The following is a 27,643-nucleotide window of genomic DNA, read 5'->3' on the forward strand; positions in this document are numbered from 1 at the left end:
TGAATTTCATGTGATGGAATAATGCTATTATTTGCCAGAGAGTACTTAACACCAGCCAGAAACCATCAGTGTTTGGGTTAGAATATTTATCGACAGTGGGGAACTGTTCTATTAAAGATCCTTAATATGTTGAGAAGGTACTCCTGATGGAAAACTCCAGCTGAATAAACTATAGTACATTTAATGTGAAGTAGGCCATTTTTACACTCTAAATATATATTGGCCAATTTTTATGCAGTGTTTATTTAATGAGAACTGGTATTGCAACACAAGCAATGTGGTCCTTGACCACACACCCATCTGACATGTTGTGGCAAACACACTCTGATAGGACACATTTAGCAGCTGAAACCTGGTCATCAGGACCAATACAATACATTTAACAGTATTGCGATTTAACTGCTAAATCTGTGAGTTGCTTCATTTTGTCTGGTGCCGTTTTAATGTTGACCATCATTTGGTCTCTGTACAGTGAGTGTGTGAAATTACACCTAGATAATTGAAAAATGGGGAGGGAGAATCCGTTTTTACAAATATAACAGGTGAGAAAGGAGAGAATGTCAAAAGTGTTGACTGTGCTGTAAGAAACCTTAGTATAGTAATGGATTTCATTAATGTATTTGGCAGAAACTGTTATCCAAAGTGACTTAAAGTGCATTCAAGGCGTATCTGTATGATTTCATCAGACTCCCTATGATCCTTCTAATATTCCCTATTACAGATACCAGTTCTAATGCTTCCATTTTCCTCGCTGTTTCTTGTCTTGTATCTCAAAATAAATTAACAATCTTTCCAACTGTTCATATTTATGAGGGTTCAAAATGAATGTCTTGGTTGTAAACTATTGATATGAAGCCTTCGAATTTTGGATGTACATATACTAAACGGGGCCTCTATATGCTTCATTGTTTTATATATATATATATATATATATATATATATATATATATATATATATATATATATACTTTTTTGCTACTGCAATAATGTCTAGACACTAAAGAGTGTTTATGGTGTATGTGATATTTAGTTTGAGTGTTCACTGGTTACCAATTCATCAACACTTCAGCTGATTTCTTTATACCCCCCCCCCCCCCCCCCCCTCTCTCTTTCTCTTGGATATTTAGAGCTTTTCTTTTAGAGCCCAATATGTCACTTATTTTATTTGAAGATTATTTCAGAGGTGTATGTGTATTTCTAAAGTGGCCCATTATTTAGAGCTAGTTAGTGATGTTGGATGTAGTTGTACAATCATTTTCATGAGTTAAATCAAGACCTGAAGAGTTGGTTTAGTGTGCTTTCAAAACTTGGTATTTATCAGAAATGTGCCTATGGAAATACAGCATTGGTGTTTGGGATCTAAAATTGAATTTTTACTAATGACTTAAACCAACCGACTAAATTGTAATGTAATGCAATGCACCTTTTTTCGTGTGTGGTTAAAGCAAGTGTTGTAATTGAAATAAATCAAATAAAACAAACAATAAAACTTAAATTTTGCCAAGGTATTACATGTTTGCCCTCTAGAATACCCTGTAAATGTGCTGCCATGTGATACACCTAAAGAGTAGCAGTTGAGTGAAAAAAAGCATATGTGTGGATAAACATATGCATTACAAATACCTGAATGCACACCTCAGAATGATTAATACTACTTTGAAATTGCCATCTGGATAAATGGTTGATACGTGAATGCATTATTGTGTTTTGGTTTTATTTCATGAAATTTGTAACCTTCATGAGTTTCATTGCTTTTCTAACTGATTTACAGACCAATAAATCAATCCTTACAGACTTTGAAATCATTTAATGTGTCCTAAGTAAGCTCTTGGCAGTTTGCCCTTTCAAACAAAACTGAAGTCGGTAAACAGCATCAAACCCTGAAATATTGTATATTACAAGAATAAAGCGCCCTCTGTTGGCTAGTTTCTTCTATTGGAGAAATAAATATATATTTAAATAATAAATAAATATATAAGTATTAATACAAATTCTTGACTGTAATAAGTATAACGTTTTTTTAAAACAATAATTAGCATTACCCTCAGATCATTCCTCTTAATGTAAGCCACACGTCCTCAACTGGCAATACAACGATAGATTTGCACAATGGTGGCCAGTAAGTGACCAATAGAGGGAGCTATACGCGCAAAAACGTGCCATACGTTGTTGCCATTATTTTTCCATCTAATCCTTGTTTTAAAACTAATCCAAGTATTAAACAGGGAATAAACACGTGTGTTTGTACATATTTGTGTGGCTCAACACTAAGAAAAGATAAATTCCCATTTGAGGTGGTTACGAGAAAATCAAATAAAAGACGTAAAAAATTCACTCACCTTATTATATAGCAGTTGTCAAATGCTAACGGAAGAGGGATTTTCTAACACAATATCTGGCATCCTGTTTACGCTGTGACGTCAGCATTGACAGCCAATCAACGCTTCGGCGTCGCAGTGTCACCGTTGACCTCGCACAACCATGGCGCTACTCTGCAGATCCACAGGGTTACTTCTCAAAAACAGCAAACTGCTACCCTCTGCATTAGCAGCAACAAGGCAATGCAGTTCAGGTAACAGGAACCATGTCTGCTTAAAAGTAATGGCTACTTTTTCCATTTCACTCTCGAGTTTAGCTTTGTTTGGAAACTTGCGTCATTTGCCTGCTCTGGTTCTGTGACTGACTGCTGAAAGTGTTGTTGTACCTGCAGCTTTATAATGGAAACACTGTGGCCTCTGCAGCTAACTTTCTGTGTGCTTGTTTACAATCCAAACATATTAAAAATATGAATAGGAATATAAATATAATAAAGAGTTGATGTATCTGACAAATGTTTTTAGTCATTAAAAAATTTGGATTGAGTAAATTTGTCCACTATCCTCATCTCTTCTGCAGGTGGCCAGTATCAGTATATACTGGTTGACAAAAAAGGTGAAAAGAAGAATGTCGGTTTCATCCAACTGAATAGACCAAAGGCCCTGAATGCTCTTTGTGATGGGCTTATGATGGAGGTGGGCAAAGCCCTTGATGCATTCGAGGATGACAGAGAAGTGGGAGCAATTGTCGTCACAGGGAGTGAAAAAGCCTTTGCAGGTGTGAAACTGTCAATAAAATTGGTTGTGTGTTATATTGAATTCCTTTTGGACTGGTCGTTGTAAATTGTATTGACACTTTTGCTTTGATAGCTGGAGCTGATATTAAAGAGATGCAGAATCGAACCTTTCAAGAGTGCTATGGTGGAAACTTCTTGGCACATTGGAACCGGGTATCAACAGTCAAAAAGCCTGTTATTGCTGCTGTCAATGGGTTTGCGGTAGGTAAATGTTTTCAGTTAGTCATTAGAAAGCCTGTTTAAACCTTAATTCCCACCCAAGCATGAACATGAAGTGTTTATCCTGTCCAGCTTGGTGGAGGATGCGAGTTTGCCATGATGTGTGATATAATCTATGCTGGGGAAAAGGCACAGTTCGGACAGCCAGAAATCTTGCTCGGGACCATTCCTGGTACAACAAAGCATCAGTTTTTTGATTATTGTAGAATAATTATAAATGGCAATGTTTTTTTTTAAAAAAGGTAGCTGAGGGGTAGCTGACATGATTTCTTTGACTCCAGGTGCTGGTGGCACTCAGAGGCTTACAAGAGCAGTGGGAAAATCCCTTGCGATGGAGATGGTTCTCACAGGAGACCGAATCTCAGCTCAGGAGGCCAAACAGTCTGGTTTGTCTTGCAAACTTACAGTTGCACTATAGCTTCTTTCTTCTCACAGTTTAAGGACTAATGTATTCATCTTTATAGGTCTGGTAAGTAAAGTATTTCCTGTGGATCAGCTGGTTTCAGAAGCGATCAAATGTGGAGAGAAAATAGCTGGCAATTCCAAAATTGTATCAGCCATGGCAAAGGAAGCTGTTAATGCAGGTAAGGGATTCATTAGAGATAGAAGATAGTTTTTGTTGCTCAAATTTATTCTGCTCGTGTTTCATGAGTAAGGCTTTCAACATTAGGTTCATGCATCCAAAAAGGAATAAAAAAATGCATATAGTCCTCTGCAGCCTTTTAGAAACTTTATTTGTACTTTACTTACAGCATTTGAACTGACTTTAGCCGAGGGCAGTCGACTTGAGAAAAGATTGTTCCATGCAACCTTTGCTACGGTGCGGTCACTTTTCTTCCATTTATTCATTTTCCTTTTTGAGCAAAATGATTACTTCTTTCTTGAACTTGCCGTGTTCTCGTTTTCAGGAGGACAGAAAAGAGGGCATGACTGCCTTTGTCGAGAAGAGAAAGGCTGCTTTCCAGGACAATTAAAATTCCGGTGGAAAAATATGGTGATGTTTAGTTTGTGATCTAATGTTGATATTAAAGTACTCTACTTTGCCTTAATTTCCTATTTAGTGTTTATGAAAAAAAAACATCCAGATTTATGTAATTGGGCTGTCAGATGTGTATACCTGAAGTTTCACATTTTATTATATTATTATCACTTTGAAATCTTTGCTGATACACCATCGATGGATCCAGTACATTAATTTCTGTGTGATTGAAACACTAAATAATGCATTGTAATAAACATTTGAACAGTTCAAACGAGAAAATGCCATTGCTATAGCCTTCTTAAACTGTTTGTAATTACTGTACAACTCTATGTAAGATTTTGCAAAAATCCTCTGATTTGACTGCATGCTGTATCTGGCCATTCTTTGGCTCATTCATTCATTCAATAAAGACCGCGCAATTACACTTTGTACACTCAAGGTGGTGCTGTGGGTGTATTTTCAGTCACTTGTGCAGCGCATCCAGTGAGAGAATAAAGTCGCTGTAGTAGTATTTTGTTGTGGTAGGCTATTCTTTAAATTTTATATTTGCTAATAATCTAAAATTCCTTTATTACAATATAATATTAAGTGCTCTAATATGAGGTAGTGCAAAATAAGATTTTGAGGGACGCGTATTATAGTTTTTAATAGTCTATAGCGCAAGTCAGGTTTTGTGCGGTAGGCTATACTGAAATTGGTTTATTGACTTACAACACGATTAACTTATATTATTCTTAACAAAAACGCCTTTTTTTCCCTAAACTCATTCTCAGTAATCAGGTCATCCTAGCCTATATCACTTAGTCCAATGTGTTGAAATTGAGAAATTTTAGGACGATGGTTTATAAATAACTAGTATTTTTCATCTTATTAATATGCGTTTTTTTCTGTTTTTGAAGATTATCTTAATTATTTGCTTTTTGTTTTCGTTTTCCGTGAACCTAAATGCAGTTTATGAAATGTCGCTGCTTTAAACCAAACCGCTCAAACTTTCTAATTATTGATGAATTACTCTAAAGTTTCTAATGTCGCTTAATCATCACCTGTCAGGTTAAAGATCACCAGAGAACTTGCAACCCACTTTTACGCATTAAACACTGACCATTTTATGTGAAATACAGCGTCCAGAAGGACCACAGCAAATGTAATTATAGGACGAGTCTATTCATCTCAATTGCACATCAACTGAGGGCATTTTCTCACTTGAAAATCTTGGCTTTTTTCGCACGGCGTCGTTCCAAACGCTCTCAAAAGTCCATAGCCTAATTGATTTTAATTTTCATTCAATATTCCCTCAGAGTCCAGCTTTCTTCTCAGCCCCTGGAACAAAACTTTTAAAAGGGAAGAAAAAAACTTTCTCTCCACACACCGCAACAGCACAAAGGTCTCCTTAAAGACAGCAAAAGAGAGGTTCCACTTTGAAGTCTATCCCCTGCTAACGAAAGGTCAAAATAATAAATGTAGACCGAATTGAGGCGCTCAGCGCAGACAAAAGAGGCAAAACGTTACATTTTGGCAAAGGCAGCTCCTCATAGCGTGATAAACTCATTTAAAAAAGCAGAACCAAAGAGGGAGCAGCATGGTTCCTCGGTAAAAGAAAGGAGCTTTGAACTGATCAGACAGTCTTGGCTCCTCCGAATGTCTTTTCTTCCATCAGTCTTCCATCTTTCCACTTTCACTCTACATTTAGCAGCTGCAAAGCCTCCACACACCTCTTTTGGAGCAAATTTCTCTGAATTACAACCACATCACCGGCGGTTCTTCATCAGTAGCAGCTGCACGTCTAGGTGTCGTTCTTCATTTGGACGCCGAGTTTAAGTTCAATTAGCTCGCTAATGTTTTTTTTTTCTACAAATAAATGTCCCAACTATGGAAAAAATGCTCTCCAGCCTTGTGTATCATCAAATTTCCATTTACCAACAATAAAATTTGATTAGACATGGAGCCTATAATAATATTTAGCATGGGACCTTGTAGGAATTGAATTTAATATCACTTCAGAACATATATGGGGTCAAGAGCAACAATATAGCTACAATTTCACGCGTAAAATGTATATTGTGTCATGAGTGTTGTGAGTTCAGTCACACTGCAGATGATTTGATGGATTTTTCCTCAACATTTTACTCTAACTGAAGTTTCACATCAAGTTTGCAGCGTAATTAACTGGTTCACATTGTGGGTAAGATTACAACAGCCTAGAGACGTGCATGGTAAAACGGAAATAATAATTTGTAAACACCTGTTGCTAAGTCCTACTAATTTAAAGATCTATATTACAATGAGCGTCACTGCCACTGATGTTAGGCCATTTTACCAGTGTGCAAATTACTCAGTGTCGATTCAATATATTTTTGAAATGTATGCTAAATGAATAAAACACACAGTTTGTAGGCTATACCGACCAGAGTGGATGATGTTACCTCGTCCTCCTCACAGAAAGGATATTTCTGTTCTCCAGTGTAAATTTAGCGCTCTCTGACAGCGTAATGCAATTTTTATTAAGCTATTTGCACCCTGCATCATTCTGAAAATGTAAGGAGGCATGACTCTAACAAGTTCACAAACTAATGTATGCAAAAACAATGCTGAACATGAATATGCCTTCTCATTCTGATACAAATTCAGGCATAACCAGTCTTACTTGAACATAGATGAAGAAAAAACAGACTACTGTCATTGGTATGCAAAGGAACGCAAATTACGTAGCTATTCGAAACGTAGGTTGCGTTAGAAACGTAGGCTAGCTAGGCTATTATTTCGTGTAACCAATTGAAATACATTAAAGGATCACATGACTCCCCACAAACTCGCTTGTGTTCTGTCACTGCTTTGAAATGGTTATACTAAAAGGAATTCCATCAATACTTACGCCTGAGTTATTGTATGTTTTGGCGCAAATGGGTCATGGAGATGAACTAGGTAAGTCTAATGAGATCGGATCACATGCGGCGTGTCTTTTGCAAACGACAAGCCAAACCAAAGCTCTTGCATTACGTTACACGTTTCTGAATGAATATAAGACGATATACCTGCTTGTATCATTATAGCATGTCCTTGGTTTATTTTAAGTTAGATGCGATTTAAAAACGCCAAGGATAAATCCTTGTTCGAACAGTAAAACGGGAAGTGATATTTGGCAGTGCTTACCACGCAACACGCGCTTTCATTTCGATCATCAAAATGTCACTCAAAAAACTTTGTAGGCTGTCTCTCATAAAAATGTCACATTTTTATGATGTCTAAGTTAAAGCACATATCCACTCTTTCGACTCCCGCTGATGTTGAAAAGCGTCGGTTTAATGTCCGTCTGCAGCTTTGAGTGGATCTGGTTTGTCTAATGAGCACAGACGAGATGTCATTGCAACAATACTTTTATAAGAAATGAACGTCATGTGTGGATTGTCATGTAGCCTGTCACTTTTTTTAGTTCTTGCAGATGCAAATTTTCCATCCACATCTATTTGCAAATGTGGTCCAGTGGAGATAAGAGCGGATGGTATGTGTCCTACAAAGTTACCTTAACAAAAATGTAGCTTCTACTTTCGAAAATTGTATGTACTTTCGTTAAAAAAAAATCTAATGATTTAACACCTCTCTTATACTGTTTGAAAGAGATCTCATATTAATTTACAGTATTATGGTTTTACATAAGTAATAATTATTTTGTAAATTATGTTTACCATTGTATTTTTAGATATCTGTTGACCCCAAAATAATTCTTAATATGCATTAGTTGAACATTCAAAAATGTCAAACTTTGACACTGCTGTGCGAGGCATTCAAGTGTATGGTCTGTTTTATTCTTTAAGGTGTAGGTATACCAGAACTTCTGAAGGCAATACTGAAGCTTTTTCCTCTTGATACCTATGAGGATTCAGTGGGTGATAATGTTCTCTGGCATCTTTCATTTTTTATATTGCTAAACCACAAAGTTAAACCCTGTTCATGTATGTAACTTTTCATAATTGTAGGTTGTGTCTGTAACTGAATATGGTCTGATTTGTTAGGCAGCTGTCATGGACCTTGTGCAGAGTGACAAATTAAAGGGGCTGAAAGTGCCGGTATGGGACCGGTACTCTGCCCTCCTGAAACAAGCAGGATCAGATGTAAGCTATTATATACATAAAAGGTCATAACTCATATGATGAGGACTATTCATCACAACTGAAATTATATTTGACCAAGCTAGGCTTACAAAGGGAATACAAATCATTTGTCCAGGATATCAAATTTATAGACACACATATATATATATATATATATATATATATAAACCATACTCTAACAAACAGTCTTAAAAATTAACATGTTTTTTCAGGGTAACTTCAGCTTTGTTGAGCGGTTTGCATTTTATGAGCGTGCCAAGAAGGCATTTGCTGTAGTGGCAACTGGGTGAGCATTTGTATTTATGATGATATGTTAAGCTATTTTTTATTAAAGAAAAATAATCCTTAAATCTCTCTGACAGGGAGACTGCACTGTATGGAAATCTTATCATCAAGAAAGGTGTCATTCCGCCTGATGAACAATGCTGAAAGAGGAGCTGTTTGGTACAGTTTTTCATTACCAAAGTGATTTGACCAAAAATCCTATAGATAATGCACATACAAAATATCTTTATGTAATTGATATTAAACTATTGTATATGTTATTACTTATTATATAAAAATGTATGTATGTTATTAATTTAGTGCCTTCATTTTAGATTTTGAAAAGGTTACTCAGTTAATTTTTTCTGTTCATATTTTCTGTAATAATGTGATGTTGTATAATAAGTAACAAGACAATTTCTCGAATAAAAAGAGAAAAATTTTACGATTCATACGGTATTTTAAAATTCTTAACTGTATCCACCTTTCTTGATTAAAAAAATAAAGTTTCATGAACTGAAAATCAGCTCTGTTCAAGCAAGATTTGATTTTTTTTAAAATTTACCTATTTTATGTTTTACTACTTTTGTGCGACAGGTGTAGCTCAGTCCTCTCCTGGCAGCATTTCATTATGTTGCCTATTGTTCTGTGAATCAATACTTTGCCTTAATAAATACTTTCTAATTTTTTTAAAAATTTTATTATGATTGTATAAAAATGTACTTCATTTACTTATTTAAAAATGATTCAATAAAAAACAGTAAGTGAACCATATGGCTTACTAGTTATGGTCACAGTCATCCTGGTATTGCTAAAAAAATCATGCTAAGACACATTTTATGATTTTAACAATAGAGATCATTTAATTAAAACTGCACATAATGAATTAACATCCAGCAGTTCTTTAGACACAACAAGACTTATTTTATCATTGCTTATGATAAAGGTCATCCAGGTCTACCTCTGGCTCTGTGTGCACTCTTTTGGGGCGAATGGGGAATATATTCATCGCCTGCTGGTCAGACTGATGTCCTTTGAGATCTGCGTGGTACAGGTCATCTTTGTCCTCTTCAGGGCTTGAGTAAATGGGCCTGGCATTACCTCCAATTACATCCTTCTCTCCGCTCATTGGTTCAACAGCTACACCAAACATGCCGTGGTATAGATCGTCCCTGTCTTCTTCTGGTTTGTCATACTTCTGTACCTGATCGTGTCCCAGTGGCTGAAAGTAGTTTTCATGCTGTTTTGGGTCAGCTGGATGATTTATACCAAAGGAATGGTAGAGAGCATCTTTATCCTCTTCAGGTCTGTCGTATTTCTGCTGAATTTCTTCTTTTACAGCTTTCCAAATCAACATGTTAGGATCGATGTCAAAATCTGTAATATCCATGTCCTGTGGTGGCTCCACCTCCTTAATTCCATGGATCATCTTCCCATTGGGATGATCAAAACTACAATGGAAAATAAATATTTTATTTTAATGATTTGTGAATATTTGGTTGCATTGAAATATTTATATATATATATATATATATATATATATATATATATATATATATATAGGTATTGGGTAAGATTATGGGGGATGTAAAATATGGTCATGCAGAATAAGGCATTCATATGTGCTTTATAAGTACTAATAAACAGCCAATATCCTAAAAAATATGCATACTAATAAGCAATAGGTAATAGTGAGAATTGTACCCGAAACTAAAATTTTTAAATATACTTTATATGTATACAATCCTTGTGTGCAGAAGGCAAGACAAGTACTTACACTGTGTCCTGAACTGCTTTGCCAAACACTTTTTCCTGTAAAAGCAACAAGCCAAAAATATTAAATATGTTTAAAATAACCCAATAAAAAGGTGAAAAAGTACTGCCTATATGTCAGTAGTCACAGTTTGATATATAAGAAAAGACATTAAAATTACTGTTAAATTCTTTCCATCGTTTTCTTCTTGCTCAAAATGGCAAGAAGGGTCAGGGCAGACCTTCTAAAAACAGTTGTAATTAAAAGCGACTATAGCCTTTGTTTGTTTTTTTCTTTTGTAACATAAGACAGTCAAAATATTTTGCTGTAAATTAAGAGTATCCATATTAGAAGTTAAACATACCCTGGGCCCGTATGGTTTGGCCGAAGTGCTGAACAGCAGCACAGATAAGCAGATTAGAACAGAAAACCTTTAATGTGGGAAACAAAACAAGCTCTACTTTAAAATACTAAAAAAATAGAAACATACTTTCTTGAAAACATATAAAAATATCTATATGTAACACTGAAGCTCATCAAAACTCACCTCATCATAGTGGTTCTGATACAGTGACTATCACAACAAAATTTGAAAGCTGTTTTACATGGAGATGTGAAGACCAAACAATATTACCTGTAATAAAAGAAGATCAAAGTTCAGCAACAAACTGACTTTGGACCTGGACTCTATAGGAATTGCTTTATTTTTATGTAATGATTGTTATATGGGCCTATATAAAATGTGTATTGTTTATGATTATTATTAGCCTACTGTTATTGTTGTTAATATTCTTTCTCCAGGTAATTTTGCCTAATATTTTATTGAAACAAACACTACAGGCTACAACTGCGACAAAGCTGCGTGTAGATCTCCCGATTATTAAAATGATTTGGCATTTTAAATCTGTCATTTCTGCACTTTTTTGTCGAACACTTCTATTATGTAATCTTTAATATGATAAAGGAAGCTAAACACACCTTTAAACATAAGAGTCGAAAGTTCAGCACAATTGAAAACTGATAATCATTCGCAGTTATCTACAGTATGTTGTCGAAGTTTGTAATGATGCGCGTGTATATGACTGAAAGGCAGAAGGGAATTGGAGTCTTCGAGGCGGCTTCTCAATTATTCAACGAGTTATTGCGGATTACAGTCGAAAACACATTAAAAAAATTTATAAAAAGTAGCCTAACGAATATTTAATGTAGCCTACATTACATATGACTTAATAGTGACACGACTAATTAGGAATAACGTAAAATTTGTACCGTTTTTATTCAGCACAAAAACCCTATAATGTTTTGGTTTAAAGATGTTTGAGACAGACGTCCGACAACTAGACGCGAGTAAATGCAGTACAGGGTCAGGTTTGGGTTGAGGATTAAGGACTAAAGGTTACTTAGACTTCGGGATTCTGCCAGGGCTCCAACCACCCAAGTGGTGCTCTTTTCCCAAGCATCAAATAAAAACACAAGCCTGTAGTCACGCGGTACACGACGCACATCCACAAGATTATACCTAGCTATCTGTGTAATGTTCATCAATTTATGTGAAAACTATATTGTAATAGTTAACTAAGTAAGCTAACTAGCTATAAAGTAGACAAGCACATGCTGTTGAAGTGGAAGATGGACGTCTTTTGTTTGTGGTCTGAAACTGCATGCAGAAGATTTATAATAATTACAAAAGAAAACTAGGACCTAAAACTCATTGTGAATGTTGCTGTTGTGATGAATTGCAAAACATTTCATGACCAGGTTCAGGTTTATGAAGCATTTTAAAGGGTTAGTTCACCCAAAAATGAAAATTCTGTCATTAATTACTCACCCTCATGTCGTTCCACACCAGTGAGACCTTCGTTCATCTTCAGAACACAAATTAAAATATTTTTGATATGATCCGATGGCTCAGTGAGGCCTGCATTGCCAGCAAGATAATTAACACTTTCAATGCCCAGAAAGACGTATTTAAAACAGTTCATGTGACTACAGTGGTTCAACCTTAATGTTATGAAGTGACGAGAATACTTTTTGTGCGCCAAAAAAACAAAATAACCACTTTATTCAACAATATTTAGTGATTTGTGATTTCAAAACACTGCTTCATGAAGCTTCACAAATCTTTTATTTCGAATCAGTGGTTTGGAGCGTGTATCAAACTGCCAAAGTCACGTGATTTCAGTAAGCAAGGCTTCGTTACGTCACAAGTATTTCGAAATGTTTCGAAATTTCAATGGTTCACGTGACTTTGGCAGTTTGATACACGAAGACACCCGTCTTACGGGTGTGAAACATCATGAGGGTGAGCAATTAATGACAGAATTTTCATTTTTGGGTGAACTAACCCTTTAATGTATTCCATGGATTTTTTTTTTGCTTAGCCTACTTTTAATATTTTGTACCACATTGGTGGCAGGGTAAACAACTGCAACTAATAAATGGCAACTAGCTCAACGAAAGGCCTCTGAGACATCGCATTGAGTTGATTCACTCACGTTTGAAAAGCTGCTGCGTGATAGGCCGCACAGCATCATGTTTGTTCAGAAAGCCCCTTTTGTAAATGCGATTGCTATCCCATGGTGACTAATGGCACCCGTGCAGACGCTCTCATCTCCCACGGAACTGAGTCAAAAATCTGTGCAGCAGCAAACAGCGTCTGACTGTGCGGCGTGAGACTGAGGGCAGACGAGCGCTTTGTGATCTTAATGCCAAGTGCTTGGCCTCATTACTGGGCTTATTGCAGGATCAAGTGCGAGATGATGTTTACTCACGGCTCGAGTGGAGACAACTTGAGTCACAGTCTCACTCTCACCTGGCAGGCTGTTTCAAAAGGCTCTCAGTAGGAAATGTGTGGCACCTGAGTTCCTCGCATGAGGAATTTATTCCAGTCAGTGTATTAACAAAGCCTTCAAGGCATCTCTGTAAAAAAACATTCTCCTTTTCTCACCACTCTGACTGTGCATACCTGTAATTAGACAGATTGTGATTTTAATACAGCCGAAGCCTGTGGGGCCTCATACAGCGCTTTGATGCTTGTTTCACAGCCATAATACTCAAGTGGTTAAAAAGCGGAACGGGAATGATCAAACCTGCTTGGTTAATGAATACAAATTATGGCATTATCTTTGGAGTTACATGTCTTGTGGACTATTATGATGTTGCATGTTCTTCTATTTGTTGTTCTAAATGAGTGTGTTTTGTGACAGTATATATATGCTTTCCTCACAAACCATGACTAAATAGAACATGTTTGCTTATTTGGTAACTTTATGAACCAGACTTATGCTGTACAAACTACAGGAAATAGCACAGAAGGAAAACATAAGCATGACTTAGAGGAACCTGAGGACAATATTCATGCATAAATCAACTGAATGTCTGTCATGCTTTTCATTTTAAACAATAGATTATTTGATTGGAGAGAATTTCCATCCAAAATATTCATGGTGCAAAACACACCACTGACCTGGACAAGAAACATTAAGGATATGATTTTTAAGTTGAAATTTATTAAAGCACAAATGCTGTTTTCCTTTAGCTCAGGTCTACAACACTGTGGAATATAAACATTCCAGTTTTATAAAACGGTGCAATTAAATAATCAATTAGAAATTTATTAGATGCAGTAATAATACACTATGTCAAAATTGTAAGTTTTTGTCATTTCTTAAATTTCTGGTATTTTCATGCAGAATGCTTTTATATGCTGTTGTTGCGGCATTTTTTTAAGGTTATGAGGGTTATCAGATATCATAATAATTACTTAAAAGAAAACAACTTAAACAGTCATCACGCTAAAAATTTATAAGAAAAATGTTTTTTTTTTTTAGTGTGTTCTGAAGTGAGCAACTAAAAATCTCTTTAGTCAAGCATAGTCTGCTAATTATGACAGCAATCATTTGATTTCTTTTGAAAAAATTTTATTTTAAAATCAAAAGGCCTTAACCAAAAGGCCCATAACCTCTGTTGTTGTCAATGAGTATAAATTCTCCTTCATTGTTCTTTAAAATATTTGATTGCATATAAATAAATACATAATAAACTGAAAACAATAATAAATGATTGTCTATTTAGTTTTATTTAATACTATAGGGTTTCCAGATTTGCCTTCTATTGCACATCGGCAGTCCACTAATTTATCTTTTAATAGAACAAACTCAGGAACTTAAGAAAAATAACATTGTGGACATCAATAGTAATTTCTGGTCCTGTCAGAAATGTGCTACACGTGGCTGATGAACAGCCACACCCAGCCAAGCTGGATTTAATTAAATTGACACTGCTGTGCCTTTTCTCTCCATCAGCCGCACAGTTGCTGAGAGATGGACTGTAGGAGCAAATGGCCCACGGCATGGAACTAAATTAAGTGCTACAAAGTATTTATTGGGGCCAGTTATGTGGACCTCGTGCTTGATCAAGCACCTTCTCTTGTTGCCAAGGTAATCAGGGTTTGTATAGAAACATTTCAGGAGAGTAAAGAACATAGAAGAGCAAACAAAACTTACAAAAATCTGCAGCATCTTATGATCAATAAAACATGAATGTGCCTCATTATGACAGTCTTGCCCACTGAAATTTCATTTTTAGGTATCTCTTATAAAGGTCAAAAAGTAATGAACACCTTACATATGCATACTTGGCCTACTGTAAATCCAAGTTTCAGAAATGTGTACTCGCTGTTGCATAAACCTGAATTGAACAGTTGGTGGCATAGTCAACAGTTGTCACTGCTATTGGGTTTCCAAACACAAAATCAATGTGAATGTTCAGAGAACAAGTAACATTGTTTGCACAATGAGAAAATGGAATATTTCCTTAACAATAGAATAACCAAGAAAAAAGTATTTAAAAAAAAAAAAGGACGTTCAGAGAACATTTAGAAATAATGTTTCATAACTTAATGGTAACATCAGCAAAATGTTTTTTTTAATAAAATAGCTGGGTTGATGATCTGGTATATTGTTATTTAGAAAATGCATGCGTTTACACAGCTCTCTTTAGAAGTGCCTAAATCAACAAATCTAGTACTAAGAGCTTTAACTGATTTATTAATCGACACGATTGCGCACAACCCCTAACCACAGATGTCAGCAACATCATCACTGCCATATTTCTATAGCTCAAACACCCACACAAACCATATGCCTTGTGTAGACATGATGAGTTATCAAATCTAAATGAAATATCTTGATCTAACAGCAGCACAGACATGCATTTTTGTCTCATAACTTTCAAGGGCCCACTAGATATGATCTCATTTACTCATAAAATGTAAACCTGGATTTATTTTTCTTGGGCTGGGTCCAAACTCCCACTGTGTATGTTCTTCTTTGAGTCTCTCCAGGAATGTTCCAGAACTCTGCGCTGCTCAGTGACTGCGGCTAACAGCGAAACACGAGTTCTGTGTGAAACACTGCCCGTGGTCACTGCTGCCTATAGAACGCTACATGCCCAAACTATACATTTCATATGACATACACACTGTGATTGCTTTTACCATCATTGTGGATGTTCAAATAAAGCAGAATTAACGGCAGTATGGCAAAAATACATATTTAGTTGCTGTAGGTGTCAAAGAAAAGTAGACATATTTAAATTATGGAGGGCTAAACATACTCGGTGTGTTTACAATTATGGTATTCCTTTTCATATTCTGTAAACCCTCATTTTAAGCTTGGCCGGCACCAAATATGTGCAAGTCAATTTTTAATTTTCACCAAATCTGTGGACTAAGCACAGTGAAAACAAGCTGATTTATTTATTTGTTCTGGCTCCACATTAGCAGTTGAACACTATTTGTTTTAGTTAGTCAAAGAGCAGTCTGTGGCATTGGTCTGAGACAAGTTACCTACATTCCTTCATGGATGTAACCCTAGCAAAATTGCTCGCCTCACTTTAGGAGTCAATGTGTCACCCAAATTATTCTTTCTGCCTCTGTTTAGCATCTAGCCAATTAATTTGGATGACTATTTTGACATGTCACTGTAAATCTGTGAAACCACAGGTTGTATTGAACTGTCAAAGCCAAATGGGTACATTAAGAGCTAAGTGGCTGAAAATGATATTTACTTGTTCATGCTCTCTAGTTCTAAAAGACGTGGTTCAAGCCAGATTTGATCATGTTTGATTACTCAGCATTTATGACTGATTTATGACATTTATGACATTTAGAACCCCCTAATTTTCAGTCCAGCAGATGACGATGCAGTTCATCTTTTAGCAACTGACAAAGTTATTTTCTGCTTATTTTTTTCTGACTAGATCACTGACATCCTCATTAGTAACATTTTATTTTACCTATAAAAAATATTGGTGATGTCTGATTTTAGATATTTTGGTAACGCTTTATCTAAAGTCTTTATGTATAATGCATTATAAAGGTATTCATCATGTGCATTATATCTTTTCATAAATAGTAGCCAAAGTTAAAACGCATTATAATATTTGCAGATTCCTTGATTGGTCTGAAATTGGTCATGTTTTAATGCATTATACTTTCTGAAGGTGTAACAATGAATAGAGAAGTATTATAATGTATAATAACTGTTACAATTATTCATGAGACCATACAATGCATTATAAGGTGCATTACAAGGCATAATAAATGCATTGCAAATACTTTTATAATGCATTATATAAAAAGGCTTCAAGTGTTACTGATTAATTTTTCAATAGGACAAAATGTAGTTACAATTGTAGCCACATTTTGTCCCTTAAAATGAATATCACATCAAGCCTCTACAATAAAGATATAAATGTAATATACTGAAAATTATAAACAAAAGTGTGTTAATGAATTTAGAGCTGCAGTGAACACCATAGCTCTAGTTTCAAAATATATATATATATATGTTGTAAGTGTTTCTTGTTCAGTAAAGAAAAATGTTAAATGAAAAACAACCATATTTTAATCAGAAGATAAAATGTATAATGTTTTAGGTTAGGTAAGAACGGAGCTACCGGCCCGAATATGCTCATTTGTACTCAAGGAAGGCAGATTTATACTAACAAATAATGTCTCTGATTCTGAAAAGCAAAATGAAAGAGTAATAGCTTTGAATAATCAGACATGTGTTACTATCTGAAAATCTTTACAAATCACGCTGGCTGGAGGTACACCTTTGTGTTTGTGAAAAGGGAAGTTGTTTTGTGACTGCAAATGAAAAACAGTAGCAGACATGAACACCACTAACTTCCTCCTCTGAACGAAGGATGGCTCCATGTCGTCTACTTCTACTGTATGAAGGTTTGCCTATATTGAATCCATGTGTGTCAGCTTTCCCTTGCATTTAAAGGGAAGACTGCTTTCGAAACATGCTGCCACCCAGAGGACATGTACATCTACTTGTATTGCAGAAACGGGTGGTGGAATTTACTCAGAAATGAAGCACCCCAACTGATGATGAAAAAAAGAGCACTTTTTATTTGTAAATACAAATGACAAAAACTAAACATTCATATAAACTGAAAAATTGATATAAAGAAAAACCGTATCCAGAAATAATATCCATAAATAGTTTAGAAAACAAATATGCACATCGGCACGTTTTATTATATATATTTCATTTTTATTGTATATATAATGTTCTTGTGAATACACTGACATAACATTCTTCTTCTTCTTTCATAATCACAATATTATCATTAAACGGGTTTAAAAACCATTAAATTAGCTAAATCTGTTTGTTTCATTGTTTGAAAGAGGGACTCAAAAAAACCCTTACATTTATTAGTAAACAATTTATCCAAAACTAAGCACGGCTAATCTCTAGCTTTCATCGTCGTAATGGGAAGAACAGTAATTGGCTACTTTGTTTGACCTACTTCAGAACACAAATATTGTCATTAGTCATAGACCAAATCCTTTAATGACATCCTGTCATTACACTGAAGCTAATATGCTAATGGTACAAATGAATTATAAAAGAGCAGAGTTGGTTTTCATTAGCGTTCGGCTCTTAGCGAATAGCTGGGGCACAATGCTTTAATCTAAACCATGCGTGCTTTCATTTAAACCGTGGAGAAAATGAGTGCCAGCTCAGTTTGGATAAGGCCATTCTTGGTGAATCGCAGGCAGGGGATCGCAGTTGGATTTTGATTTCTGTTATGTTTAGAGTAATTATCAGAATACTCAGAGCCAGCCTGAGCATAAATCACACAGGGTGATATTTAAACAAATAGCCACAATTAGTAGAAAACTGTTTTGTCACAATCAAGCTGTTGTGATGAATTAGGTGTGGAGTGCTTATACTTTCTAAAAAGCAACTAAATGAAGTTGAGCTGCTGATCAGAATATGGAGCTATTTGTTTGGACTCTGCCCTATCTGCATCTTGTCTGGCAAACAATCATACAGCCTTGACGGTTGGTTAGTAGTACATTTCAGTGTTAAAGAAAACACTAGTGATTTTGTCACAGCCAGAATCCAACCACTTTTAACAGTATCTTCACCTGCCGTGTTCACCTGAGAATAACCGCCGTGCCGTGAGAGTGGTGTAAAACTAGTGTTTTAAAATCATGAAAGGGAACAATAAAGAGCAAAGTGACTCGTGAACTGTCAGCAAATAATGACTGCTGGCAACTAAGCGTGACACACTCACACTGGCATAGGTATGGAGTCCAGTGTGTGCCAAGAATAAATTATCTGTCTGTAACTATTTAAAGGCAGTATTATGGTGTGATTTATGCGCAGAAAACTGCATTGTGGGCTCGAACATTTTCCAAGTGCTGCAGCTTGCAGCAATTTAAATTATATGGGGGGAAAACCACCAAAACGACTATTTGACTGTGGTCCCATATTGAAATTGATATATTTATATGGATTAATTTGGCTCAAAGGAGTAGTTATACATTTTTGAATCTATTTAGGGACTTTGAATCTTTTAGCAGTAAACATTTCACAAATTCTAGGCATGTGGAGTTCATGGTCCAAGGATGGCATAACTGAAACAGAAAAAAAAATAAATAAATCTTTGATTTGTTTCAACAACATTATTAAGCGTATGCTTCTCTAATTAACACTGTAAATGGCTGAATGTTGCATGAAATACAGCATGCGTGTACATACATCCTAAGGGCCAGATTGTGCAAAACGTACCATGTGATGTGTGACCTAAATCACATGGCCTGTACATAAATGTCACATTTTCCTAAACTGATTATTCACACATTTAATGGTAATGAAGTTTGATATGCTGCATATGATGACTAATAAACTGTCAACAGAGTAACAAATGGGCTCTTGGCAGATGATGATATGTTTTTACTGAACTTTTTTAACAGCTGAAAATTTTTTTAAAAACATGCAACACGTAAAATAGAAAGCCTGTTATTCCTGTTTAAAGGAACCAAACTCAGCCCCCTTAAAGGGTTCATAAAGTGCTCTTGACATTCACACTGACATTGGCCTTGACAGTAAACTACATTCTGCATTCAAATGAATATTATTGTAATGTAATATTGATGATGAATAAATTGTATATTTGAGTGCTGTTTGGGTAGTCAAGGTTAACACAACACATTGAGATTAATGAGATTAATTAAACATATTCCGTTATTAATGACCTTGATAAAAATAAATGATGGTCTCAGTTCAGTGTTTGTTTCACTTTTTTCTACACTTTTGTCAAAATTCATGTGCTCTCAGACCCCTAAAATGAATCAAGTGTGAAAACACAGTAAGTTATGCATTCTCTCAAAGATGTGGCCAAAATGTTGGATGAGTTGTTTAGCATCTGTGGTCTCCATCTCAGGTTACTCATTGTAATAAATACCAAATGTGATCTCAGTCATTTATTTATTTGTTTGTTTTACACAATTCACAAAATGTAGATTACTGTGAATACGTTTTATCAATAGCATAACAGATCCTGTAGTTATACGGTGATCCGCTCAACTAAATGATTGTTGGGGTCTTTTGTTTTAAAAATATTTTGTAATTTCATTGGGTCATAAGTATTGTAGAGGATATGCAACCCAAAAAGAGTCATTATTTCCATATTTTCTTTACAACCAAGTTAAAGAACGCAATGGAAATATGCAAGCTTTGTTCTGTGGTAAATTGATAAGTACTGTCTTCAGTGTCAGCCAAGGCCGCAGTATATTTCCACATTTGCTAGGCAGATGTGAGTAATTAGAAATAACTCATTTGGCAGACTGTCTGGTAATAGTGAGGAAATCGGTGTAATGTTTGGCTCATGGACCTCGGGCCATACAATTACCATTTACAACGTGTTTGTTTTTTATACACAACTGCCATTTGCTAGATATGCCTCATGTGATGGAAGGCTATCTCAATTCATTAGAACAACACCTTCTTAATCTATTTATGCTATGAGCCTGTGGAAAAATTAGTTATGCAATGAGCTTCAACATCCATCCTCTCAATATAATACAGATTATCTTCCCTCAAATTTTTACTAATGAACAAAACATAAAAGAAAGCCAAAGTAGAAGATCTTCGGATATTATAACACTGTCTCTGTATATAATAATAATAATGTATTTTATATATATATATATATATATATAATAATGGGTAAGTATCAGAGCTTACAAAAAATAATCATTAAAAAATTATATAAATATATACAGTATAGCCTAACAGCAGTATTCTATGGCAAATGACATTTCACTTACCACTGAAATTGCCAGCTGGGGAGTTGTAATGTAAGATCAAATTCTCAGTTTTATTTGTTTCTAAATTATGACTGATAGTTGTTATCTTTACTTATAAGTCAACTTTATGTCAAAGTGGTTATAATTGATAAAACTTCTTCTCTTTCATTTACTTTAATTCTCAAATTTAACTTCCACATCCAAAAATGTTAAGGTGGACAAAAAGACCCTCTTAATTAAATCGATAAACAGTAGCCTAATTTGCATAATTTGAAACCCTTGCGGTATATATAAATACATATGAGTTTAAACTGCATCTTAAAAGAGTAGGAATTACAAGCCTTTCACTCAGACCTCCGTGACAGACTGACGACAATATAAAACGTTATTATGATGAATGGGTCGTGGTGTCTCTGCAATAAAGTCACATTTGATTTTCATTCCAAATCATGCAGTGGGTGAACTCAGAAAAAAGACAGCCCTTCATCCAGTTACTATGAGTGTCTAGCTAAGATTAACTGACAACACAGACCAAGACTAAGCAGCAGAATAAAATAAATTAATATCTGGGGTACATTTTATTTTAATGTGTCCCTATTACTGTGTAAAAGTACTGAGTAATAGCTATTAATTAAGTACATGTACTTATGGTAGGATTAGGATAGGATTAGGGTTTGGTTTAGGGTTAGTTGCATGTAATTATGCCTAATTTATGGTTATTACTATAGTATATACATGCAACATGTGTAACAAGGACACATTAAAATAAAGTGTTACTAATATCTGCCCTTGAAAATTTACACTCATGTCACTTTTCTACTTTAAGCACTGCGGTCAGAATAAAACTATAGCCTACCATACCATATATCCAGTGAGAGCACTAACTAAAAGTATTAATTCAGTAGCGTGACTGTTGTTTTCAAAACCAATAAACAGCAAAGCTACTTTTTCCAACGACTGCGGTGTAGCGCGACTAAACGCCATATCGCCGTTTTTAATGCCATGTGGATGATGGAATAATCAAACGCGCTCACGTCTTTTTCTCTCTCGCAATGTATCACTGTCGAATCATTCATTTTTGTGAATCGGTTCGTCCTAAACAGTCCTCTCCATCAAATGCTGGCTTATCAGGCAATTTGTAAGGCAGCGTTTGTGCATGAAGGCGCCTCACGAAACTGATTTCGGACAGATTTCTGAGGCAGAGTAACAGTTTAATGATCGACAGCAAAAAAATAGTGCGAGCTTTGGTGAGAACAAAATAAATATTTAATTACTACATTAGTCATTTCTCGCTAGAAATGACATCAAACGTGGAAAATGTTAGTCAAAAACGTACATTTACACACAAACTGAACAACAAACTCAACTTTCAGACGCCATCTTTTTCTAGCTCAACTGTCACAGAATGTAAAACACAGGAGCACAGGAACGGTGTGCAACAGGTTTGAGATGCGTTTTTTCTTGTTTGGTGGGTGTGTCAAAAATGTTAGCCCATTCAGCAGCAACATGTATATAAACCAAGCGGTATTAAAGATACAGCTTTAAAGAGACAGATGGATCCATGTAAAGTGACTAATGTAACATAAAAATACTATACATATTTATATATTTTGCTATTGTATTTTGGAGTGACACTTTCATAAACTTTTCTAAACTCCTTTGATTATATAATGGTAAATATTACAATATCATAGCACAACAACAGTGATCAGCAATAATGATAAGCCTACTCACAATAAAAATAATAAGGTCATTTCTCATAATACAGTGTCAGAGGTAAGAAGTGGATTATCCTTCATCTGAAATGTTTGTCTTTTCATCCTGAAATGCTAGGCAAATGTTGGATCACAATAATTAGGATCCACAGTTTCCACAAATCCCTTCACTCGATTGGGATGTTCTCTTTTATCCTGGACGGCAGGGGCAGTGACTCTAACATCGAGTGTATTTTGCTGTATTAAAGGGATAGTTCACCCAAAAATGAAAATTTGGTGTTTATCTGCTTATCTCCAGGGCATCCAAGATGTAGGTGACTTTGTTTCTTCAGTAGAACACAAATAATGATTTTTAACAACTGCCTTGCACATCTGGTTAGTGAGGTCTGAAAATGCGTTCTGATGACGGAAATGATCTCTCGTGCTTATACTTCAATGAGTCCGAGACATCACTTCCATTGTCAGAGCGCGTTCAGACCTCACTAACCGGATGTGCGAGGCAGTTGGACATAGTGGTGTTTTAGAGGTAAAAAAATATAAATACAGTTCGGTTTCTCACACAAACCAATCATTTCGTGTCTTAGGACAATGTGTCAATGTGTCGTCACGAGCCGCAGGGTTTAATTTGGATTTGTCTGTGCATGTTTTTTGACTCTTATAGATTGTGTTGCCATTGACATGCATTATACGACTGACAGATGGCAATGCTTGGAGTTAAATCATCATTTGTTTTTCTACTAAAGAAACAAAGTCACCTACATCTTGGATGCCCTGGGGGTAAGCAGATAAACACCAAATTTTCATTTTTGGGTGAACTATCCCTTTAAACACGTATTTATACCGATTACATCAGGCTCTGAAAATTCTTCAAAAAGAACACAAAGAATGGCCTTCTCAGCTGCCATAGTTGCAATGCTTGCGTCATCAGAACAGGGTGTTCGACGCACAACCGTTTCCATTTAAAAAACGTTTTGCAGTGTTTTGTCGGGGCTGAACGCAGCCCAGATGAAGGTATCTCAGAAAACAGGAAGTGAAGCTAACATTGGATTCGGATGTGATGCACCGATATATCGGCCAATAAAAGCAAAATTTCAAAATTTTAAAAACAGCCTATAGTCAGGGCCAATATCTTGTCAATCAAAAGAGGGCAGGAAAATGCGCTGAATTTGGGCTTTGTGTTAAGAAAATGCTAAGAAATCAGTTTGATGTTCAATATTCACAGTAGCCTAATTATAAGAATTAATAACATTCAGAAAGTTAAGAATTAATAATGTAATAATGTTAATGTGTGTTAATATTAATTTGAGTAATGTGTTTGTTTATAACTGACACCAGTTACTCTGAAACAAGTTGATGAAATGGAGAGAATAAAGTTTTTATTTGCATTTCTTTCAAAATATAATAATTAAAAATATAATGATTAATTATTAATTATAATGAAATTATCATTAATTTAAAAGAAGGTATAAAAGGCAGAACCCCCAAACTATCGTTATCAGTATTGGCAGATATCACTCTGAATAATCAGCGATCGGTATCGGTGGAGAAATTTAGTATCGGTGCATCTCTACTTCTTACCGTAAATGTGTCCTCCTAAGGCAGCATTTTCCAGTTTTCGGATGCAGCCACTGTCTGTAGCACTGAAAGGTCCGAGTCATTTTAGAGATTCGGTTAATCCTAAAAGGTCCTTTTATATCTGTAGCAGTCCGATTCATTGTGGTTAATTTGTTCTCTCGCATCAAAAATTATTCACCGATTTGAGTCCCTGTACTTGTTTTCTTCTTGGTTATGTAAGTTAGGGTGTTGTATTATTTAGTATAAATTTACCTGTTTAAGTTTGATACTGATTTAGATTCTTCATTCATTTAAAACCTTTTGTGCCAGCAAAACTCTGACTCTGATTAAATGATAATTTATTTTAGGCTACAGTTATATTTTTTAAATGTAATAATAGCCTATTACCCTCTTAAATAGCCTAACTTCAATTTAGTTAACTACTTTTTTTGTAGCTTGTAGTGCAGATAACTACTTTTTCAAAACAGTAGCTTGACTAGGATAACTCTTACTTGAAATTAAGATTAGCTTGAAGCTTGCCAAGTTTTTAAGTAGCTTCCCCAACACTGCTATCGTTGGCGAACGTAGCCTAACACTGCAATGTTAATGGTTGTGGCTGATGAATTCAACTGGTCTTTCACAGACATTCCATTGCAAAACAACCTAATAACCGTCCAGTTGTGATTAGACTGGACAGATATTGGTTCAAGAGAGACAACAGGCCCACATATTATTTTGGATCTCATTTGCTTTGAGCTCCACAGGGGCAGTGGGAAAAAAGCGAAAGTAGAGGAGATGTATTATCAGAGGCCCTAACTCATCTTTAGGGGAGCTCGAATCTGCCCATTGTCTGAGAATAGGAGCGAGCCCCTCACTGTGGCGCCGTGCATTTGAATTGCTGACATGGCAGAAAGCTGTCTGGGTCACAGAGTCACCTGGCACCAGTGGTAATGGCCGGCGAGGCAGGGCGATGGGGGGGCGGTGGTGTTTTTGAGGGTGTGCTACGTACAGCCACTGCCGGGCATCGGGGCCATTATGGCGATGCTGAAATGCTCCCCTTCTCCGTGATGACAGGCCAATCTTCCTCCAACAATACGGTGTAATTTGTGAGGGGACCTCGCTGTGAGAGTGAGGATGGGTAATTAAGGGAAGAGAGGACAGTCGGGGACACACACAAGCCAACAGTGATGACAGCCATCAGCTGACTGCTGTATGGAGCCTTGTTATACGCTCCATCATCATGGAACTAAACGCTCCCTTGACCCGGCGATGAGCTCGGAGCGAAGCTCAGTGGCAGTGGGGCGGGTGGCTGAGGGGGGCGGTTCGGAGCCTGTTCTTCTCAAGGGAGAGAGAGGAACCAGGGAGAACAGTGCAGGGAGCATTGTCCCCCCGCTTTCTCGTACGTGGGAAAAGCCTTCGAGTTGTACGACGGGAAGTTATTATGAGGCCTCGTTCAGACCCCCCTCCATTACTGTTACTGCCCAACAAAGCCAGTTCAGTCCCAGAGCCCAGCACTGACATGTTGAGGCTGAGCTCTTGCCACAGTCCTAACTGCTGAATTAGGAACTTTCATTTGGCTATTAAGTCATGAATGGGATCGTCCCTCTACTGGCTCTTTAAATGTGAGGTCCTTTATGCTTTTCAGGGGAGTTTAGGCTCTATACTTAGGGGAAAATGATTGGCTCTATTGTGGACTGAAATAATCTCTCTTGTCACTTAACAGCTTAGACTGCAGTCAAAGAAACAGCACAAAAGTCCTATTTAGTGAAAAGGCCACTAATACACAGCTTGGTACCCATTTGTGTACTAAATGGACATTAAGCTGCTTAAGAACAGAATATGATATGACTTTAAGCAGTGAGGGAAGTTACTGAGACTGGTCATACTGTCACTGTGTCAGTGGCTGTTGAAGTAAATAATGTATTTTTACATTTATTCATTATCAGTTACTTTTATCCAAATCCAAATTTATCCAAATATCTGCAGTAAATAATGGCAAGTTTTAACTATAAGCTAGACTGATTCAGCTAGAGCAGAAGTGAAATACAGAAAGAGAGAAACCAAGTTCAGGGAAATCACAATAAAAAATTGCAATAAAATAGCCGCAAAATAGTCACAATTCCCTTAATAACTCCTATAAAAAAAGATTCATATAATATGATAATTTAATATAATAATAATACATATTAATTTACATAAACATTAAAAAGTTTTGAGTATGAATTTTTTTATTCAGCAAGAATTGATTTGGTTGATCAAAAGTCACATTAAAGACATTTATAATGTTACAAAATATTTCTATTTCAAATAAATGCTGTTCTTTTGAACGTTCTATTCATCAAAGAATCCTGGAAAAAATGTATCACAGTTTCCACAAAAAAAACTGTTTTCAACATTCTTGATTATGTGACACAGAATTTAGCTTTGTCATCACAAGAATGAGTTACATTTTAAAACATATTAAAATAGAAAACAATTATTTTAAACGTACATAAAAAGCATATATGTATGTATTATATATGGGAGTTATTAAAGGGCATGGGACTCCCATGTAAATTCTGATTGGAGGCCTTTCATTCTCCGTTAATGAGCATGGAGCCAGTTTTTCTTATTGTTCTGAACAGTGTTCATGGTTAATCACAGTGGCCAGAGTTCACCACACTTCAGGTTTAACATCATTTCATTGCCCCCACAGTTTCAGTGGCTTCTGTCTTTTTCCAGTGCTTCACACCAGAGCAGATACAAGCCATATGAGTGTGTGTGTGTGTGTGTGTCTGAAGCTGCTTGGCACAGTCATGGGCAGACTGTGGCTTCCCCCTCACAGACAGCACACTTTCAACCACACTTCAACCCTCATATTCACCATGAGACCGCTGATCTGCTGACAGATACTTGATTTACGATTGCTTTGCAGATTTTTATTGCAAATGTTAAAGTGACACAAACCACTCATGGAAGTCATTTTGGCATCGGCGGTGATGGCTGTATTAAAGTACTTACGTTTTGCAAAAGCAATGGCTTAATGATATGCTTTCCCCAATCTTCATCTCTAGATTTTTGGTCCTGTTCTGTAAAAGATGACATTGCATCAGTCATCAAATCCAGTAGCTCTGTATCTCTTAAAGGGATAGTTCACCCCAAAATGAAAATTCAGTCATCATTTACAAAATTACTTTTGTGCTCTACAGGAAAAAAAGAAGGGTGAATACATTTTTGGGAGAACTCTCTCTTTAAAGCTACAATATTTACATTTTCACTGTAGAGGTTGGATATTCAAAACAAAGGCATAGCTTGATGACGCCTTGATTTAACGGAATCAT

At 35.9% G+C, this 27,643-nt stretch overlaps 3 protein-coding genes across 6 annotated transcripts; 2 read left to right on the plus strand and 1 right to left on the minus strand.

Annotated features, from left to right (window-relative positions):
* Positions 1-2,412: 2,412 nt before the first annotated feature.
* On the plus strand, positions 2,413-4,751 carry echs1 (enoyl CoA hydratase, short chain, 1, mitochondrial). Its single transcript, XM_048204838.1, has 8 exons — positions 2,413-2,572; positions 2,896-3,093; positions 3,186-3,313; positions 3,404-3,503; positions 3,613-3,717; positions 3,796-3,915; positions 4,084-4,151; positions 4,240-4,751. The coding sequence occupies exons 1-8, from the start codon at positions 2,482-2,484 to the stop codon at positions 4,303-4,305; spliced, it is 876 nt and encodes a 291-aa protein (XP_048060795.1). The 5' UTR covers positions 2,413-2,481; the 3' UTR covers positions 4,306-4,751.
* Positions 4,752-7,077: 2,326 nt separating this feature from the next.
* On the plus strand, positions 7,078-9,138 carry fuom (fucose mutarotase). Its single transcript, XM_048204844.1, has 6 exons — positions 7,078-7,235; positions 7,744-7,812; positions 8,126-8,193; positions 8,324-8,422; positions 8,635-8,708; positions 8,785-9,138. Exons 1-6 carry the CDS (start codon positions 7,151-7,153, stop codon positions 8,849-8,851), a joined length of 462 nt encoding a protein of 153 aa, XP_048060801.1. The 5' UTR covers positions 7,078-7,150; the 3' UTR covers positions 8,852-9,138.
* Positions 9,139-9,486: 348 nt separating this feature from the next.
* si:ch211-217g15.3 (uncharacterized protein LOC368914 homolog) lies at positions 9,487-27,379 on the minus strand. Of its 4 annotated transcripts, none has more exons than XM_048204842.1 (5): positions 27,324-27,379; positions 10,987-11,073; positions 10,804-10,870; positions 10,464-10,498; positions 9,488-10,137 (listed from the first exon to the last, which is right to left on the minus strand). In XM_048204842.1, the coding sequence occupies exons 2-5, from the start codon at positions 10,992-10,994 to the stop codon at positions 9,615-9,617; spliced, it is 633 nt and encodes a 210-aa protein (XP_048060799.1). In that variant the 5' UTR covers positions 10,995-11,073; positions 27,324-27,379; the 3' UTR covers positions 9,488-9,614. The 4 variants fall into 4 exon arrangements, with proteins under 4 accessions (XP_048060800.1, XP_048060799.1, XP_048060798.1 ...); XM_048204841.1 differs by lacking the exon at positions 27,324-27,379 and adding an exon at positions 13,252-13,406; XM_048204839.1 differs by lacking the exon at positions 27,324-27,379 and adding an exon at positions 11,840-11,898.
* Positions 27,380-27,643: the final 264 nt, after the last annotated feature.

The sequence above is a fragment of the Megalobrama amblycephala genome, linkage group LG10 (assembly GCF_018812025.1).
Source record: "Megalobrama amblycephala isolate DHTTF-2021 linkage group LG10, ASM1881202v1, whole genome shotgun sequence".
NCBI classification, from domain to species: domain Eukaryota; kingdom Metazoa; phylum Chordata; class Actinopteri; order Cypriniformes; family Xenocyprididae; genus Megalobrama; species Megalobrama amblycephala.

What these genes read in the sequence shown, in the direction of transcription:
- fuom (XM_048204844.1), top strand. Translation starts at nt 7,151, where the DNA reads ATGGTTATACTAAAAGGAATTCCATCAATACTTACGCCTGAGTTATTG. An exon ending in AGTGGAGATAAGAGCGGATG is followed by an intron (nt 7,813 to 8,125) that starts GTATGTGTCCTA and finishes TTATTCTTTAAG; the next exon opens with GTGTAGGTATACCAGAACTT. An exon ending in TTGATACCTATGAGGATTCA is followed by an intron (nt 8,194 to 8,323) that starts GTGGGTGATAAT and finishes CTGATTTGTTAG; the next exon opens with GCAGCTGTCATGGACCTTGT.
- si:ch211-217g15.3 (XM_048204843.1), bottom strand. An exon ending in CCAAACCATACGGGCCCAGG is followed by an intron (nt 10,499 to 10,803) that starts GTATGTTTAACT and finishes TTGCTTTTACAG; the next exon opens with GAAAAAGTGTTTGGCAAAGC. An exon ending in AAAGCAGTTCAGGACACAGT is followed by an intron (nt 10,138 to 10,463) that starts GTAAGTACTTGT and finishes TTTCCATTGTAG; the next exon opens with TTTTGATCATCCCAATGGGA.
- echs1 (XM_048204838.1), top strand. Translation starts at nt 2,482, where the DNA reads ATGGCGCTACTCTGCAGATCCACAGGGTTACTTCTCAAAAACAGCAAA. An exon ending in CTGCTGTCAATGGGTTTGCG is followed by an intron (nt 3,314 to 3,403) that starts GTAGGTAAATGT and finishes TATCCTGTCCAG; the next exon opens with CTTGGTGGAGGATGCGAGTT. An exon ending in CTTGCTCGGGACCATTCCTG is followed by an intron (nt 3,504 to 3,612) that starts GTACAACAAAGC and finishes CTTTGACTCCAG; the next exon opens with GTGCTGGTGGCACTCAGAGG.